This window comes from Capricornis sumatraensis, chromosome 14 (assembly GCF_032405125.1).
Source record: "Capricornis sumatraensis isolate serow.1 chromosome 14, serow.2, whole genome shotgun sequence".
In the NCBI taxonomy this organism is placed as follows: domain Eukaryota; kingdom Metazoa; phylum Chordata; class Mammalia; order Artiodactyla; family Bovidae; genus Capricornis; species Capricornis sumatraensis.
Genome location: NC_091082.1, coordinates 20,325,552 through 20,343,574, shown reverse-complemented (window position 1 = coordinate 20,343,574; position 18,023 = coordinate 20,325,552). Strand labels below are relative to the sequence as shown.

General features: G+C 40.2%; 1 protein-coding gene across 1 annotated transcript; it reads left to right on the top strand.

The window, feature by feature from the left end:
- Nucleotides 1–274: 274 nt before the first annotated feature.
- On the top strand, nucleotides 275–17,604 carry RGS13 (regulator of G protein signaling 13). The gene is made up of 4 exons (XM_068986594.1): nucleotides 275–339; nucleotides 3,544–3,605; nucleotides 16,125–16,291; nucleotides 17,419–17,604. The coding sequence occupies exons 1-4, from the start codon at nucleotides 275–277 to the stop codon at nucleotides 17,602–17,604; spliced, it is 480 nt and encodes a 159-aa protein (XP_068842695.1).
- The last annotated feature ends 419 nt before the right edge of the window (nucleotides 17,605–18,023 follow it).

Here is an 18,023-nt window from a genome sequence, read left to right as displayed (position 1 = left end):
TGTATTTTTTTAAAGATGTTATTAGAGAATAGGTGGGCCAGATGGCTTCTAAAGTCACAACTCAAAGTGCATATATTCTTACATTTTCAAAATTATTTATGACATATTTATGAGTCATTTTGTTCTCATCCCTACAGTAGTTGTGTTCTATTAACTTCAAGAGCCCAGCCTTATTTTTTATGATTAAACTTTGTGTGTTCTCTAGAAATAGACTCTAACATATAGTAATTTTAAATGACAAATTATTAAGTAAATGCTGCATTTCTCTAGAAAAATGAGCAGGCGGAATTGTTGGATTTGTAAGATGTGCAGAGATGAATCTAAGAGACCCCCTTCAAAGTAAGTCACGTGTAAATTCTATTACCACTTTAATGCATATTTTTCACATGATAAGTAGGTGTATGTTTATTCAACTTCTGTCAATACATTTTGCTCAGAAAGTAAAATTTGCATTTACACATGAGTAATTCCACCAGAAGGGTAATCATGTATTACACTAAAGTTCCATTTTCATTATTCATGGTTTACACTTGAGAATTCAGCAAGTTAATGTTTTTAGAGAGTCTTTTATGAACAAATATTCTTAGATTTTTTTTAAGTCCTATATAGCTAAAACTTTACATGTTAAGATGAGATTCTTTGATCCAAAATATTTACATAGTTCAAGTCCTTTATCTACAAAGTGCCAGACCTTATCCCTGGTTGGAAAAGGTGAGACTGGAGGGATAACCAAATGGTTATCAAGTGTCCAGGTCTCTTCTACATTTCGTCATAACTCAAAACGCAGCTGTTTGGATGGGGCGGTGGCTACACTAAAGTGGAAAGTGTAATGCCTGAGGAGGGTAACAAACCATTTGAGTGGATTTCCTCACCTCAAAGAACCCCCAGGTGGAGGATCCCTGTGAGGTTAGCCAGGGAGCCCAACCATCTGCATGGAGACTCAGTTGTGGAGACAAGCCCCCACCCCCATTACCATCGGAGATCCTGGAGTGCAAGCTCCCTCCCTGAAGTGCCCAACATCCAAAGATGCTGACCAACTACCACATTTATGGGGAATGGAGAGTCTCTGGTGGTGGGTGGGAGATGCGGGAAGACCCAAAGCTCAGCATTTCAACTGACCAGCTGATGCTGCTGAACTGCACAGACCTGTGTGAGAAGAAAGAGGAGAAGGCTGGTTTGGGGACAGCTTCCTTCGCTTCTGCTGATAATTTTCATAGAGTATCACCATCAATGCCTGGCTTCCTTCTACCTATCCTGGAGACCCATCCTCAGGGAAGTTGAAGGCCAAGGAAAGAAAATTCATGTTCCTCAAAAACCAGGAGATAATGATTACTTGATAAATGCTTTACATTCTTGACCTGACTTAATTTTCATGATAACTTTGTAGATAATAAAACGGAAGCTTGTAAATTTTAATTTAGACTAGTAGCTATTGAGTCCAGCATAGGAATTAGAACCAAGGACTGTCAGACTCCAAACACTCCTCATTCCTCTCTGCGCAATGTCGCAATGGCTCAGATGTTTCCGTATCTGTTTGGTACCTGCTCTCTCTCTACCCAGAAGAAGGAGGGAGCACAGAAGTGGAGCGTGTTACCAGAGAATCTGGTAGATGAGGGAACAAATCTGATTAGGATTATTCTGATAGGGGAAAAGGAGAACATGAAATAGGAAAAAGCACAAGCAAAACTGGGATTAAACCAAAACCAAATTTAGCTTCACAACTTTACCCCTAACCATAATCACCCTAATCGTGATGTATCTCCATAAATCTCATGCCCCTTGGAGGCACAGGAATTCCCTTGCCAACGATCACCAGCACCAAACTCTGAGCTACCCCAAGACAGCAATGGCCTCTCCTCCCATCATGAAGGTCTTCTTTTGTCCTACATGATGACTAGGTCTGCTTTACACCTCACCAAACGCTTTTCATCTCACTGGATTGAAAAGGTTATTTTAGGTTTCTGTTTTTAGAGTTCTAATAAGAGAACAATGAGTCAGACACCATTTCATGGAAATGTTTGTTGAAAGTGATCTCCACGCAGTGCACTGTTAAGCCTGAGCAATAATGCAAACAGTCCATCTAGAACCAGCAAACGTCATCTGAAGGCTCATAAAACAAAGGATATTGGACCATTTTAGGACTCCCAGCATTTTCCATGTCTCAGATTACTTTTTTTAGCCTCTTTAATATGCCTTCATTGTGTTAAGTACCTGATGGCCGTCCCCTCAACAATGAGTGCTAAGCTAACTATACCAGGTAACAGCCAATGGGCAGTGCTTGCTGATATCTGTAGTGGCCTTTGATTAAATGCAGTCATTAAAATGAGGAAAATTAAGAATGTATCATAAACTGAATGGCAGTGAATGCACCGAGTATTTTAAAGGGGGGAAATAAAAATGACTCACAAGTAAGAACAGTCACTTACCAGTTCACCTCAAAAAGACCACTAAAATGAACAGAAATGAAGTCTTGAAGCCAGTATCTTCCGTGGATATTTTCAAAACCATAAATAGCTTTTCTCATACTGTTTGGATCAAATGTAACTTGACATATCATTCAGAGTAATAAAAACTAAAACCCTCAATATGTTAAAAAAAAATCAAATAACCAACCAAGCAATATTTATACATAGTAAATATGGAGTTACTAACCTTATCACATGAATGCAGGCCAATAGGTTTTGTGGATAAACTCTAAGATTCTAGTAAACACGTGGGCAAACACATGGCTGGTGGCAGCGGCACAAGACCGGCAATCCTTTTTAAAGCATTGGTTCTACTCCTGTTAATCTTGCAAGGAATTATCTTATCCATGGGCATGGCAAGCCTCAATGACAGCTGGGGCATATTTGGCTTTCTTGGTAAAAAATTATGTTATCAAAACACTCATTGAGAATAATCACATACACTATGGAATGCTCCCTTGTAGATTACTGCATGGTCACTGCAAATGATAGTGACTATCAGTGATTATAAACTTAAAGTTATAAATTATAACACTATAAATGGTTATTAAGACAATTGTGAAGACAGAAAAGGCTGATTAAAAGGGTGTGTGTGTGTATATATATACACATATGTATGTATACATATAAATATACACCCACACACACATGAAACATGCACACAAACACACCTATACACATGATCAGAATGATTACTTCTCAGTTAAAAGCACACAAACATGCCTACAACCAAAATACTAAAAAGAAATACATCAAAACATTAACAATGGCAATTTTGGGTACAGAGACTATAGATTGTAGAATACTGGTTCTTCATCTTTTTAAAATTCATCTTAAAACATCTTATCAGGTTTTCAAGTTTATTCTACATTTATATTGCTATCATTCTAACCACTTAGTAAAAATAAAATGTAAAAGATCACTGGGAAACAAATTTCCATCCAAAACTATACAAAAAGAGAGTACAACTATATTGTGCAATTATTTTCAAGATAGCGTATTTCTACTTACAGAAAAAAAAAAAAAAAACGCTTGAGAATATTTTAGTGCAATGAGAATCTTTTGTTTCTTTTCAAAGCCTTACTCTGGAAGAGGTATTACAGTGGGCCCAGTCTTTCGAAACATTGATGGCTACAAAATGTGAGTATCGTGTGTATATCATTTGTTAATAACTAGTCAGTTTTATGCTTGGAGGAAAGCAGGCACTTGATGATGTACACGTGCTGCTCTTCTCACATCCTTCTCAATGGCAACTGCCAGTGAAAACAAGAAACCTGAAAATAGTTTGTCGTGTCAACCACTATTATTTTCTTTGGTGTTAATTAAAGCAAGATTAGTCACTGGGTATGTTTATTTTTCAGGAGTTTATGTGTAAAATCCCATGGAAATATGCTTAAATAGTAACACATACTGAAATATACTGCCTTACTGCAGCTTTCTAAAGTTATAATTTTTAAAAAAAACTGACAATTTGCTGTTCTCAGTGTCTTGAAAAGTAGAATAAATTTGAGTTTTGATGTTCTAAAACTCCTCAAATTTTGCTTCTAACTTTATCAGTGTCTGACTGAAGTGGGACTTTATATAAGTCCATATTTAGTTATATGTGTCAGCATTCAGATTGTATAAATGGCAATAAGTCCATATTTAGTTATATGTGTCAGCATTCAGTTCAGTTCAGTTCAGTCTCTCAGTCGTGTCCGACTCTTTGCGACCCCATGAATCACAGCACGCCAGGCCTCCCTGTCCACCACCATCTCCCGCAGTTCACTCAGACTCACGTCCATCGAGTCAATGATGCCATCCAGCCATCTCATCCTCTGTCGTCCCCTTCTCCTCCTGCCCCCCAATCCCTCCCAGCATCAGAGTCTTTTCCAATGAGTCAACTCTTCGCATGAGGTGGCCAAAGTACTGGAGTGTCAGCATTCAGATGGCATAAATGGAAGATGATAGCAATGGATGTGAGGAAGATAAAGTCAGAGGCTCAACACAGGAAACTGAAGGAGCAGTCAACTGTGCTTGGTTGGGAAGCTGGGAGACTGCAGGGAATGATAAGCGGCTTCTTAGATGGTACAGTGGTATAGAATCCACCTGCCAATGCAGGAGATGTGGGTTTGATCCCTGGGTGGGAAAAGTCCCCTGGAGAAGGAAATGGCAACCCACTTCAATATTCTTCCCTGAAAAATTCCATAGACAGGAGAGCTTGGTGGGCTACAGCCCATGGGGTTGCAAAAGAGTCCAACACAACTGAGTGACTGATCACACACACACACAAGAAATGATAAACACAGAAGACAGGTACAAAGAACAATTAGCGGAAACTCAAAGAAAATTCCTTTGTTTGCTGAACTTGGCAATTTTTTCAAAATGCCATTTGTTCCCCTCAAATGTCTGCTAATGATTTATACCTCTTCTTACTTGAGAGTCCCTGTTAGCCTCTCTGTGACTGTTGAATCTGTTCACACCTATTGACTGCGGAAGTGGAGTTGGCTGTGCTTCCAATTTGGGCTTCCCACGTGGTGCTCATGGCAAAGAATCTGCCTGCTACCAATGCAGGGGACACAAGAGACCCGGGTTCAATTCCTGAGTCAGGACGATCCTTTGGAGTAGGAAATGCAAACCCACTCCAGTATTCTTGCCAGGGAAAGCCCATGGACAGAGGAGCCTGGTGCCCTGCAGTTGTTCTGGGCAGGGTACTTCCTGTCCCCAGGGGCTCACCACGCTCTTCTGACTCCAGTGCTCCACCTGGTCCCCAGACAGCTGTTGCTGCCTGGCCTGCAGGGCCACGGCGCAGGCGCAGAGGCCTGGCCCCGCCTCCTGGACCCTCGGCCTGCTGCCCTGGCTCTCGTGGCCCAGCAGGGCTGGGACCCATGGTCCCGGGCTCCGTCACCCGCTGAGCCCACCTGACGCAGCAGCCCTTCCTGGTGAGCAGGGAAGCCCGCACTTTCTTTGATACCATCACCCTCGCCTCTCACTTTTCAGGGGGACCTCATAGTCTGTGATCCAGTTTGCCAGCATGATTGCCGATTTTAAGATACTCTTTCTGGTCAATTTTAGGACCCTGGTATAGAAGGAAGAGATAAAGGTGTAAGCTCAGTTGATTACACTATAATAACTTGGAGTTCAGTCCCAACCACCAGCTATCCACATTGTGCAACGTTGCCAAGATTAATTTCCCTCCTGGAGTTTATTATTCTTCATCTGTAGAATGGTCTGATGTCATCTCTCCCTTCAGCATTGCTGTGCAGGTTAGATATACACCCCCTCGCTCAGTGCCTGATACAGATGAGGCACACAGTGATTGAGAGTTACTTTTCTTAGTAAAAAAAAAAAAGTGCTTGCTTTTAATATCATTCCTCTTTCTCTGCTGCCTACTCAGAAGTCCAAAATCTCCAACTTGGTTCAGCTCTGTACCTTACCCCAGTGCTCTTGCTAACACGGACCTTCAGCTCTGTCCCTTAACATAAATGCCCTTCTGCCCATGTGATGACTGTTTCACCTTCTACGTCCATGACTCCCTGGCCCAGCTCTGCACTAAGTCTTCTCTGGCTCCTTATCTACTCTGCCCATCCTTAAAGGAAACATTCAACTGCTACTTTCTCCTCTTGGAAAGCTCTTGGAAATATTTTTTTTTCTCTCTTCTATTAGTTAATATCATTATTTACTTTGCTTCTAATTATAGCTCTTTTGTGTATTGGGTTTTTTCCCATATCCCCTTTCTCACTAGATTATAAATTCCTAAGAGCACAGATCACTTCTCATTCACCTTTCATCTTTCCTCCCAGAGGCCAAAAGCATGCTTTGTACCTAATGGGCATGCAATAAATGTTTAATGAATAAATACGAGGCCAATGCTACTAAGAAAAGATCAAAACACCAAACCATATTATGTAAGAGTTTCTGTGCCAGTCTTTTCAGCCTTATAAACAAAGTAAATGAAATTAATTACTTGGGAAAAAAATTTCAAGTGAGATCTTGGCTACACTTAGCAACTTCAAGATCGAGCATCATGAGACTAAGTCTAGAGAAAAAACGAGCACAGGGAGACAGCATACCGCACTTTACAGAAATCACCAAAACAGAGAAGGAATCTTACCAGAAGTTGAATTACTGTGAACTTCATGTACAAATTCAACAATCACACAATTAAAAGCTGATAAAACAAATCCTTTTCTGAGACATGCAATCAGAAAGATAAAACTAAGAATATAAACATTGAATGTGCCAGAGAATAGAGTGTGTTTACATTAACCAAGGACAGGAGTAAAATGCTTCCTCCAGCTAAGATGTGTAGATGCCTCCATATAGATTAAAAGACAGTTTCTAACAACACGTAGTTCAGAAATCCACAGGGCAAAGTTTCTCTCAAGGGGCAAATTTTGAGCTGAGGCTTAAATGACTCAAATTTTTGTAATTTGATAAAGAGTTCTGACTCTAAGTATGTTAAAGATAGGGAACAGTTTTAGAAGAAGTAAAGACTAATGAGTGCTTCTTTCAATGAAGGTATAGGATTCCTCGGGATTTGCTGTGAAAACTGGTCTCATTAAAAAATCTCCACAGTGAATTAAATAGAAAGTACCCTTCAAAAGATGATAGAAAGTCCCTCAAGTTTCCAAACATCAACGATTTTATGAAAAAAATAAATTATTTTCAAATGGCATAAAAGTAGTAATAACTTTTTGAATGGATCAGGAAAAAATTTGTCTGAGCTATTTACTCACTGCCCCATAAAAACAGCTGAGTATTATCAAAGATTTTTCCTTGAGTGAAGCTGACCTAAAACATGTCATTGCACCCCAAACTATTATCAGAGTGAGAGGCATCACTAAGATGTAAAGTAGAAAGAAAACCCTGTGGGTATTTCTGAAGGCTAAATCCAGTAGAACTAGAAAAGACACAGAAATGCACATTTGAAAAGACCAGAGGACCAATGACCACCTAAAACCTGAGGGCTCTACAAGCTGGAAGGTCAAGACTAAAAAAGAATTAAAATCAAAACTTTGTTTAGCCAAAGTTTTTATTATTATTTTGATTAAAATGTTAAAGAGTACAGAAGGCTCATACATATATTTACTGACCAAATCTCAAAAGGTGAGGATAGAGGTTTATTTATGTTCGAGTAAACATAAATAAAAATAAGTTTGAAATAGCAACTAATGCCCTTGGATGAGTCATTCAATCCTTCCATGTCTGCTACCTTTCAGGCACCAGACAGTGCAGTGAGAAGCCCAGAGGGTCACTATGCTCAGCTCATGTGCACCCTCTAGAGGGAGGAGAGAGACAAACAGGCAAGGCAATTAATAGATAAATGAATTCCAGAAAGCAGTTAAGTGCTTTGAAGAAAATAAGCCAGGCTGTATGACAAAGAAAGGCAGGAGTAAGAAGGAAATTCAATGACACGATTAGAGACAAACTGTAGGACGGTATAAAGTTTTGAGCCAAGAACTGAATGACAAGGAGTGGCCAGTAGCACTGGGGTCAGAGAAACCCAAGCAGAAAACAGGCCCTGAAATATGAGTGAGGTTAGCATCTTTAATCAGCCAAAAGAAATTTAGTAGGACAGGAGCACAAAGCCTTACAGGCCACATGAACAACCTTAAACAGCAGAGTAATGAGCATTAATGTACTTTTATAAATACTCTTTGTGGGCAGGGTGGGTAGTAAGGGAGGAAAGGTACTAAGAGGTACAAACTTCTAGGTATAAAATACATAAGATACAAGGATGCAATGTACAACACAGGAATATTACCAATATTTTATGATAACTTTATACAGAATACAATCTATAAAAATATCAAATCATTATGTTTTATCCCTGACAGTAATATAACAAGTCAATTAAAAAGTTAGTAAAAGTCCCCACTGGTTCTCTTCTGAAGAAAAGAAGCTGAGAGACTAGTTAGAAGGCTATTTCAATAAACCAACTAGGACTGGAATTCGGTGGGGAAGACAAAACTAGAAGTAATGAGCATATAGATGTTAATCGAAGCCACAGGGCCATGAGATCACTTAGAGGGAGAGTTTAGAGAGGTTAGCAGAGATCCAGACAAGGGGCTTAGGTGCACAGGAATATTTCCAAATCCAGAGATGAGGAGGAGTTTGTGAAGGAGGTAGAAAAGGAGGGTCAGGCAAGTGAAGGATGACCAGGACAGCTTATTTTCACTGGAGGCAAAGAAGAGAGCACTTCTGGAGGTGTACATTGGCTAAGGCTGCAGGAGAGTCAGGGAAGAGGCAGAAGGAAGGGTGACCACGGGGAGTGGCAACATGGAGATCAATGGTGCCCTGACTAGAGGAGTCTGGGGGTTGTTACTGGTTTTACTTGGGAAATAGAGCAGCACATTTGCAGATGACGGCAACCCTTAGTGAGGAAGAAACTGATGGCCTAGAACAGAGGGGGGCACCATTGTAAGAGCAAAGGAGAACCACAAGGTAACTGAGAAAGCAGAATTAGGTCGGAGCTACAAAAGAATAGTTTGGCCAACCCAAAAGGAGCTGGGATCCTTCCCCTCAGGAAGAGAGTTAGAAAGGGCAGGTACAGTGGAGGGGGCTTGGTTGATTTGCTGCAGGGAAAATAACGGAACTTCTGCCTAATTACATGTGTATTCTCAGCTAAGTCTGAGGCAGCAAACTGAGGAGAGGATAATTTGGCATTTTAAAAGGGTCAGTTCAGTTCAGTTCAGTCACTCAGTCGTGTCCGACTGTTGGAGACCCCATGGACTGCAACACGCCAGGCTTCCTTGTCCATCACCAACTCCTGGAACTTGCTCAAACTCATGTCGATCGAGTTGGTGATGCCACCCAACCATCTCATCTTCTGTCGTCGCCTTCTCCTCCCCACATCAATCTTTCCCAGCAACAGGGTCGTTTCAAATGAGTCAGCTCTTCGCATCAGGTGGCCAATGTATTGGAGTTTCAGCTTCAGCATCAGTCCTTCCAATGAATATTCAGGACTGATTTCTTTTAGGATTGACTGGTTGGATCTCCTTGCAGTCAAGGGATTCTCAAGAGTCTTCTCCAATACCACAGTTCAAAAGCATCAGTTTAAAATGGTAGGAAATAGTTTCTTGAGATTTTGGAGAGGCACAATATTCATGGAAGATAGCAGGATGACTATCACTCAGGGTGATACTGAGTGCCTATTTTAAAATTTTCAGTGATGATTTCAAGTGAGAAAGCATGTTGTGTATTTTTCCGTGGCCTGTTCCCATTCACTCGGGCACAAACACGAGAATAGACACGTAGTTAAGCACTTTTGGATCAGCATGTGTTCTGACTCTGAATTAAGATGTCATCTAATTTTGGTCAAAATTATCCTTAAATGTACTGAATGCTTCCCTCGGTTTCTCAGTAGTTATAGCTACCACGGACAGCCTTGGAAACGCCAGGTGGAAAGTGCAGGCTTATCGTAATGCTGGAGGTACAGCGGCTGCTCCACACCGTGAAGGCCTGCCTGCTGGGCAAGCTTCATCACGGCAGAGGGTGGACACTGCAAGTCACTGAGGGACACCATCGTCCCTCCTGGGTGTCCCCTCAGCTCTCCACATCTGTGCTGCTCCCTGGGGACTGGCAGCCTCCTACACCATCCTTTATTCTCCGTTTCGCTACCCACTGTGGTGGCCAACGGTCGCCCTCCTCAAGCTCATACTCCCGATGCTGCCACGCCCAGTCCTTCATCCTTCCTGCTTGCACTTTTGGTTTCTCTAACTTCTCATGCAAAAGCTCACCTTGCAGGGAAAACAATCGAACAAAACCTGGCCTTTTCTAGACCTCGCTGTTCTGTTAGTACATCTTCTATCTCTCTCTCAATAAACCAGAAGTAGCAACAGTGCCTCCTATAAGCCTCTGGTCTTTGGTGCTTCCTGGATGCTGAATAATTAGAGGCAGTCTCTTTATTTTCCTAAACCTACAGACAGTCTCTTTAAAATACAGACACACGAGGGATCCAAAAGCCTGGACAGACCATTTCCTTATTGGGACCAACATTTTCTTATCTGCTATGACACAGCAGGTTGGCACAGGGCATGCAAAGGTGAGGGCGGGGCAGTCCTCATTCTCAAGGGGCTGGCAGATGAGAGGAGAGAAAGAAGTAACCCAGCAAACAGAATAGACCCTGACACAGATGGAGATAGAATGAGAATGAAAGTAAGTGTGGATGATGTGCTGTTTGTCAAAGGACAGGAAGTACCTATTTAACCTACTGGAGGGACAGGGGCTTCAGAGAGATTTTTTTTCAGAAACTGAGACACCGAACCTGGGTCTGAGATCAGGGTACAAAGCCCGCCACAAAGAACTGCATACACAGCAGCATGGTGGTCACATGCTGCCTGGCCAGGAACAGCAAGGCTCACATCAGGACAGTGTTCAGGGGTGACAGGAGGCTGGAGAGGTGGGGACTAATCATTAGAGCAATGGGAGAAGCTGAAGGCTATAAATAACAGGGCATGGCCAGATTTTTGTTTTAGAGATTTTTCTCTAGCAAAAGTGCAGGAAAGACTGAAAGCAGATTGGATGGATGAACTTAGACTTTTTAAGGTTAGAGAGTTTACAAATACTTCCCTCAAATCATAAACAAAAGTAACATATAAAAGTAAACAGAAGATAATGCCATAAATAAAACGGATAGTGTCTCTAATATACAAAAAGATCTAGAAATTTAAGAATACACTAATAATGCAAAAGAAAACTAGACAGAAGATCTGAAATTCACAGAAAGAAAAGAAATGAGCTGGGAGAAAGAAAACACACTTAAGCATTAATATTTTAAAATACAAGTTTAAATAATTACAAGTCACTGGTTTTACACAATCTGATTGAATGGAAGGAGTGAGTGGGCATGTCGACACTGCTGTTACTAATGAAAAATAATGAAATCTTTCCGAAAGAAATGTTATAATAGGTATCAGGAACCTCTAAAAATATTACATCATCAATCTAGTAATTCTACTCTTTCAATTCTAAGGAAATAATTAGGGATGTAAAGATTTATAACCCAAAATGTTCAATTGTAGTACATGTTATAACATATGAAGGGTAAATAAACATTCAATAATGACAACTTGGCTAAATATAATATAGTGCCGCAGCCCCTGCAGTGGACCATTGCAACCTTGAAGAGTTCAGTTTAGTTCAGTCACTAAGGAAGGCTTTCTTATCTCTCCTGGCTTTTCTTTCGAATTCTGCATTCAATGGGTATATCTCTCCTTTTCTCCTTTGCCTTTACCTTCTCTTCTTTTCTCAGCTATTTGTAAGGCATCGTCAGACAACCAATGAGTCAGTTATTTGCATCAGGTGGCCAAAGTATTGGAGTTTCAGCTTCAGCATCAGTCCTTCCAATGAATATTCAGGACTGATTTCTTTTAGGATTGACTGGTTTGACCTCCCTGCAGTCCAAGGGACTCTCAAGAGTCTTCTGCAACAGCACAGTTCAAAAGCATCAGTTCTTCAGCACTCAGCTTTCTTTATGGTCCAACAACTCAAAAGAATCAATTCTTTAGCACTCAGCCTTCTTATGGTCCAACTCTCATATCCATAAATGACTACTGCAGAAACAATAGCTTTGACTACACGGACCTTTGTTGGCAAAGTAATGCCTCTGCTTTTTAATATGTTGTCTAGGTTGGTCATAGCTTTTCTTCTAAGGAGCAAGGGTCTTTTAATTTTAAGAGTAAACAGGAGAAAAAAAAAGCAGTAAAGAGAAAGTGTTTGCAAGAGTAATACAAAATTGCTTTCACTGTATAATGTCAATAGGGTAATTTGAGAGCGTGTCTGTGAAGATGAATGAATACTGTTTAGAGAGAAAGTTAAACATGAGCAAAAGACTGAAAGAGCAAAAGGAACTATATCAAGTTGTTAAATTCTGTATTTAGAAAACACTTAATAGTACTTTAAGTTCTTTTGCTGTACAATAATACAGCAAAGAGAAGTTAGGAGAAAAAACAGAAATGATTAATGTCATAGAAGTCAAATCAGAGAATTTTAATAAAACAGACTTATTTTAAAACTTCATGCAGAGGCTGGTAGAATTATGGAGCTCATTTTCCCTGGTGGTTTATATTAAAAATAAAATGGATTCAGTATTGCTTTAGAAACATTTCTGATGGCAGACAGCTGCACAGCTCACTCTTAGGATTTAATGCATTCCATGAGCCTTGCCGCCTTGCAGAAAATGGTCCTGGGATAGATGGGCCACCATTCTGACCCAGACAAGAGCAATGTCACGTTAGTTTCTTACATCGAGATACCAGCATGTGTCACCTTGTGTATCATGGAAATACTAATTTTGGTGACTAATTTATGAAGAACACACTAGAGAGCACCAAAGACACCACTCTCATTCTTCAAGGAAAACAGTGTACACTACATGTGAGATAAGCCTAGTTCTTTCATCTTCTCAGTTTAATGAGCAGTTCTGCTGTTTATCCCTATTACTCTGCTCAAGCAGAATCGAGGTCTCTGCAGCAGAGCGCTCAGAATGGAGCAGAACGAGCCACACTGAGCTGCATCACCTGATTTGGAAAAGGCTTTCCCACCTTGTAATCCTCTTGTTGTAGAGTCAATAGAAATGCTAAAGTGAGCATCTCAGTTCTAACTTTAATAATAGCTTGGATTCCTGGAACTCTTGTACAAATGCATTGTAGGCTGCTTAACTTGCCTAACATAAAAAATTATCATATTAAAGACAAAATCCTATAAAACATACCCATCATGTGAGCATTTGTTCTACAAATCAATCATATCAGAAATCTCAGACAAGTTCAAGTGGCCCCAGTCAGCTTTCACTAGGTTATGATACAGTAACACATGGTACGAAAACCCCCTAATTTATTACAAGAAAGATGCCTTTCTTGTTCACACTACACAATGACTGGGGTCAACTGTAGCTCTGGTGCAGGTCTTTACTCTGGCCTTCGGACTAATGGAGCAGCTCTCCCAGAATATGTCCTGCTCACAATGGGGAGAGGAGCAATGGTGGAACCACCTGGTGGGCCTCGAGCCTTCTTTCTGACCCACACACGGCACTGTGCATCACTGACACAAGTTCGGTGAGCAGAGCTGATACAAAGGGGACATGAAAGTAAAATTCTCCTACAAGAAGGACAGGGATAGTTGAGAACTATCACCATCTACCACATTAGATATCTATAGAAAAATACATGTGGCAACGCAGAGATGGCTTCATCAGCAGAGGACTTGGGAATATTGAGAATTATTGAACTACTTGGCTGGCCCGAAAAGACCCCTCCTCTGCTCAATCAGGAGGGAAGTTAAGGAAGACACAGATGCAGGCAAGTTCTAGAAAAAACTTTTCACTATAAAATGAAACTAAACATACAGACAAACTCAAATTCAGAATACTATAACATGGAATCTCATACTGGTTTCCAAATTATCCCCCGACCCCACTCCATCCACTCAACCCATGCAACCAGCCTGGTGGCTAAGTCTCATTCCAGGGTCTGCAGATTTCATCTGACAGCTCATTTTTCCTCTATTCCACAACTCGTTTATTTTAGGATCCTGTTTTCTCTTCCTAATGAAGCACTCAGTCAAAATTTCTCCATGTACAAAGTATAAAAAATGGCTTTTTATTTTCTTAAATAGAATTCCAGTTCTTTCAACGCATACTGCAAATTATTGGATTCCAGCTTTACTTGTTAGGCCAGAAATGGTTTTCTATTTTGATTTGTTTTGTTTCACGATGTGCCTACCCATTCAGCTCTTTCTCTAACAGGAATGCCAATTGCTACATCTGTATTCTCTGACCTCAGTTTTCTGTACCTGTGATGAGGTTAGACACATCTTAAACTGCTGTGAAAATAAACGTTCTCATTTTAAGTTTAAGGTATATTCCCCATTGGGTAGAAATATTGAATCCCATATCCTTTCCTGTGTTACATTTTTATATATGCCCCACCCCCATCTCATCTGTCCTCTCAATTCAAACATGCTTCTTTTGAACCATCTTCTACCCAGTGTTCTGAAGGCTATACTTGCTTCCATAATAATAATGAACTAAGTTCTAATTTTGTGTCTTCCTAGGGTAGCACATTTCTTGCAGATCACCAACTTTCTTGAACTCTAAAGCTTCTTCAGAAGGCATTATTAAAATCTGTCTCCATTTGAGTTTTTCTCATGAACACAGAATACCTTAATTGTCATCTTCATTTTTGTATATGTGCTAACAAGCAGTAGAATCCAGGAGTGAAGGAGCCTGTTTTCTATGCTGCTGCTGCTGCTGCTACTGCTAAGTCGCTTCAGTCATGTCCGACTCCGTGCGACCCCATAGACGGCAGCCCACCAGGCTTCCCCGTCCCTGGGATTCTCCAGGCAAGAACACTGGAGTGGGTTGCCATTTCCTTCTCCAATGCATGAAAGTGAAAAGTGAAAGTGAAGTCGCTCAGTCGTGTCCGACTCCTATCGACCCGATGGACTGCAGCCCACCAGGCCCCTCCATCCATGGGATTTTCCAAGCAAGAGTATTGGAGTGGGTTGCCATTGCCTTCTCTGGGTTTCTATGCTAGGAAACGCATTAGATCCACTGTCTCATGTGAAAATTTAGGAAAATATGATTTTACTCACCATAGCCATTCCCTCTGATTACTATTATTTCTTGTAATAGTTAATGATTCTAAGTTACTGTTCATCAAAAGCCTATGTTTCTTCACATATTCAATATGCCTACATACCTGTTTCTATCACTATCAATGGAAAGTTAACCCATTATCTACATTTAGCAATTCAGTTTCTCAGATGTGCCAAGAGACTTCCTAGCCACCAAAAGAAGTTTTATGTTTTCCTCAGAGTGTTCATCCTTAATCTTCACAATACTTGATCTCCTCAAAGATTCTTACTATGAGATTTCTGAAAGCTCACTTAACTCTCTTCTTCAAACATTAGCACCCACAGAATAGTGGCTTAATGGAGAAAGTTCCTCCCACATGTCTGCCCTTATCTTCCCACTTCAGAAAAGACCAGAGCACAGGACGGCCATCTCTGGCGTTAAGTGTCACTTAATGGTTGTTCTGCACATCCTCACTGTGCTGTTCTAGATTCTGGGATAGTTTCCAACACCCCATCTGAATTCCAGTCATTGCCTATTCCTTCATTCCTGGTGTGAACCATAAACCATGAACATGAAGTTGAATTTTTCATTATCCATGTTCTCCTGCTTTAATTGCATATGAGACACATCCCAGGCTATACAGCCTGACCACTTTATCATTTTTACATGGATTGGATATTTTCTTTTCAACCTTAATCTGCCTGTTTAGCTTTAAACCTTGCTCTTAACCTCTGGTTTGTCTTGAGGTTTTAGATTTTTCATCTCAGTTTCATGATCAGAGCTCTGTCCACTGATCCCATGTAAGTCCTGTTTCTGGGTCCCTGTGACCTATCCCAGCCACACTAGTAGGCATCTTTCTGAGTTACACAGGATAAAGGGATGAAGGAATGACCCCACCACTGACTGGTGTTGTCAAAACACACTTCCGATGCATAGAACTAAGTGAGATGTGGGATGTGTGTGTGTATCATTATATAATATAGTTAAATAACTTGGGGGCTCTGATTCAGGCATTAGTTTTAAATTGTACTACATATTATTCAGACTTTTTTTTATGATTTTGACCCATGAAAATAAACTGATTTCTCCTCTACTTCTAGATGGTCCAGTGGTCTATGCAGCATACTTAAAAACAGAGCACAGTGATGAGAATATTAAATTCTGGAAGGCTTGTGAAACCTATAAGAAAACTGCCTCACAGTGGAACAGAAGTTCCAGAGCAAAGAAGCTTTATAAGGTTTACATCCAGCCACAGTCCCCTAGAGAGGTAACCATACCTGACTATGCCGGAAACTGGAAATCAGTACCTCCCAGGAAAGCATTTGTGTCTATCAAGCACACATATGGGCCAGCAGTCTATACCCAGTACCTCCTATAATGCTATGAAGTCACTATTGTTAACCTCAGTTTACAGATAAGAAACCTAAGAATCTGAAAAGTTAAGTTATTAATACCTTCTCCAGTATCACACAGCAGTTAAGAGGGGAAAATTAGGCCTGTCTGGCTCCAAAGCCTCTCCTCGTTAAATTATCTTAATTCTCAGGAAAGTATAAAAAGAAGTCCTTATAAGAAGAGTTGACTGTGCTACAAGGACCTACAGCTACACATACTATAGTGGTGACTTCCCTAGCAGGGTGGGCAGAGCCTGGACCCCACCAGGGCTCCTACTCTGTTTAGTTTAAAACCAGCAGAGGGGTCACACTGTTACTACTGCCCATCACTTACAACTGCAGAAAGAAAATAGAGTTATGATGAAATAGATACACTGAGACTCCTCCTGGTAGAGAGAGAACCAGGAGTGAAAATTCTGATCATGAGGATGAGGACAGATGGTTTACGAGATTCCTGTCTCTCAGGAGAGTCTGACATTAATTGACTTGTTCCTCAAAACTCATGTCTGGAAAATATTTGGTTTATTGAAATAACCACTTCTCTCCCCTATGTCTCTACTTCTCTTCACTTTCTTCCCATTTCAGGAGATGTTCAGTTAAATCAACATCTATGACTATTTAAGGAAGGTAAACTTTAAAATAGCACCAACTTCCCTTTCCTTTAAAAGAGGACTCCATCTCATAAACTTCCTTCTTTGCAGACTCCACTAACAAACCACTTGCATCCGCCTAAGTAAGCAGTGGTTTCTGAGATTTCCCTGGTCATGGGCTTCATGTTGTGTGTGTGTGTGTGTGTGTGTTTAATCTGGGATGTGGAGTTGGATGTTTATTTTTAAAAAGCAAGGAGCTTATCTCATAAAGGTCTTTTAAGATGTCTATGAAAGTGCAGACAAAATTACCCTATTCCACTGAAAAGTAGAGCAGGAAATAAATTAAACCTTTCCATTCTATTTTCATCTTCAATTATGCCTACTTATGCTTCACATGTAATTTTACTTTGCAGATTAACATTGACAGTTCAACAAGAGAAGCTATCATCAAAAATATTCAAGAACCCACTCAAACATGTTTTGAAGAGGCTCAAAAAATAGTGTACATGCACATGGAAAGGGATTCCTATCCCAGATTTCTGAAGTCAGAAATGTACCAGAAACTTCTGAAGACTATTCAAGCCAACAACAATTCTTGACCACCACTCAAAAGTTTAGATTGAAGATGGTATACAGAAAGTGTCGGTTTTGTTCTTCTCATATAAAACTAAATAAATAAAATCAGAAATAGAGTAGAAAAGAAATAGAAGAAATCAAGCCATAAGTTGATTTCTGGTTCTCAAATAGAAACAGATCCTGAAAGGACTACAGAACTCTTATAACGTGAATAACACAATTTATGGCACACCTATGTAGCTCATAGGTATATATATATTAAAAAATATATATGGAGAAGGAACGTCTTTCTTCATAAATAACATGTAACATAAATAACAAATATATATGAAAAAGGGATTTTACTGTACAAATAAACTAAATGGTAAAGTTTTTATTGTACAAATCAACTAAATGATAGAGTTTTTACTGTACAAATCAACTAAGTGGATTTTCTAATTAA

Excerpts from the sequence above, each read along its gene's own strand:
- RGS13 (XM_068986594.1), top strand. The coding sequence starts at position 275 with ATGAGCAGGCGGAATTGTTGGATTTGTAAGATGTGCAGAGATGAATCT. Across the intron at positions 340-3,543 it reads TCTAAGAGACCCCCTTCAAA|CCTTACTCTGGAAGAGGTAT; the intron begins GTAAGTCACGTG and ends TTCTTTTCAAAG. Across the intron at positions 3,606-16,124 it reads AACATTGATGGCTACAAAAT|ATGGTCCAGTGGTCTATGCA; the intron begins GTGAGTATCGTG and ends CTCTACTTCTAG.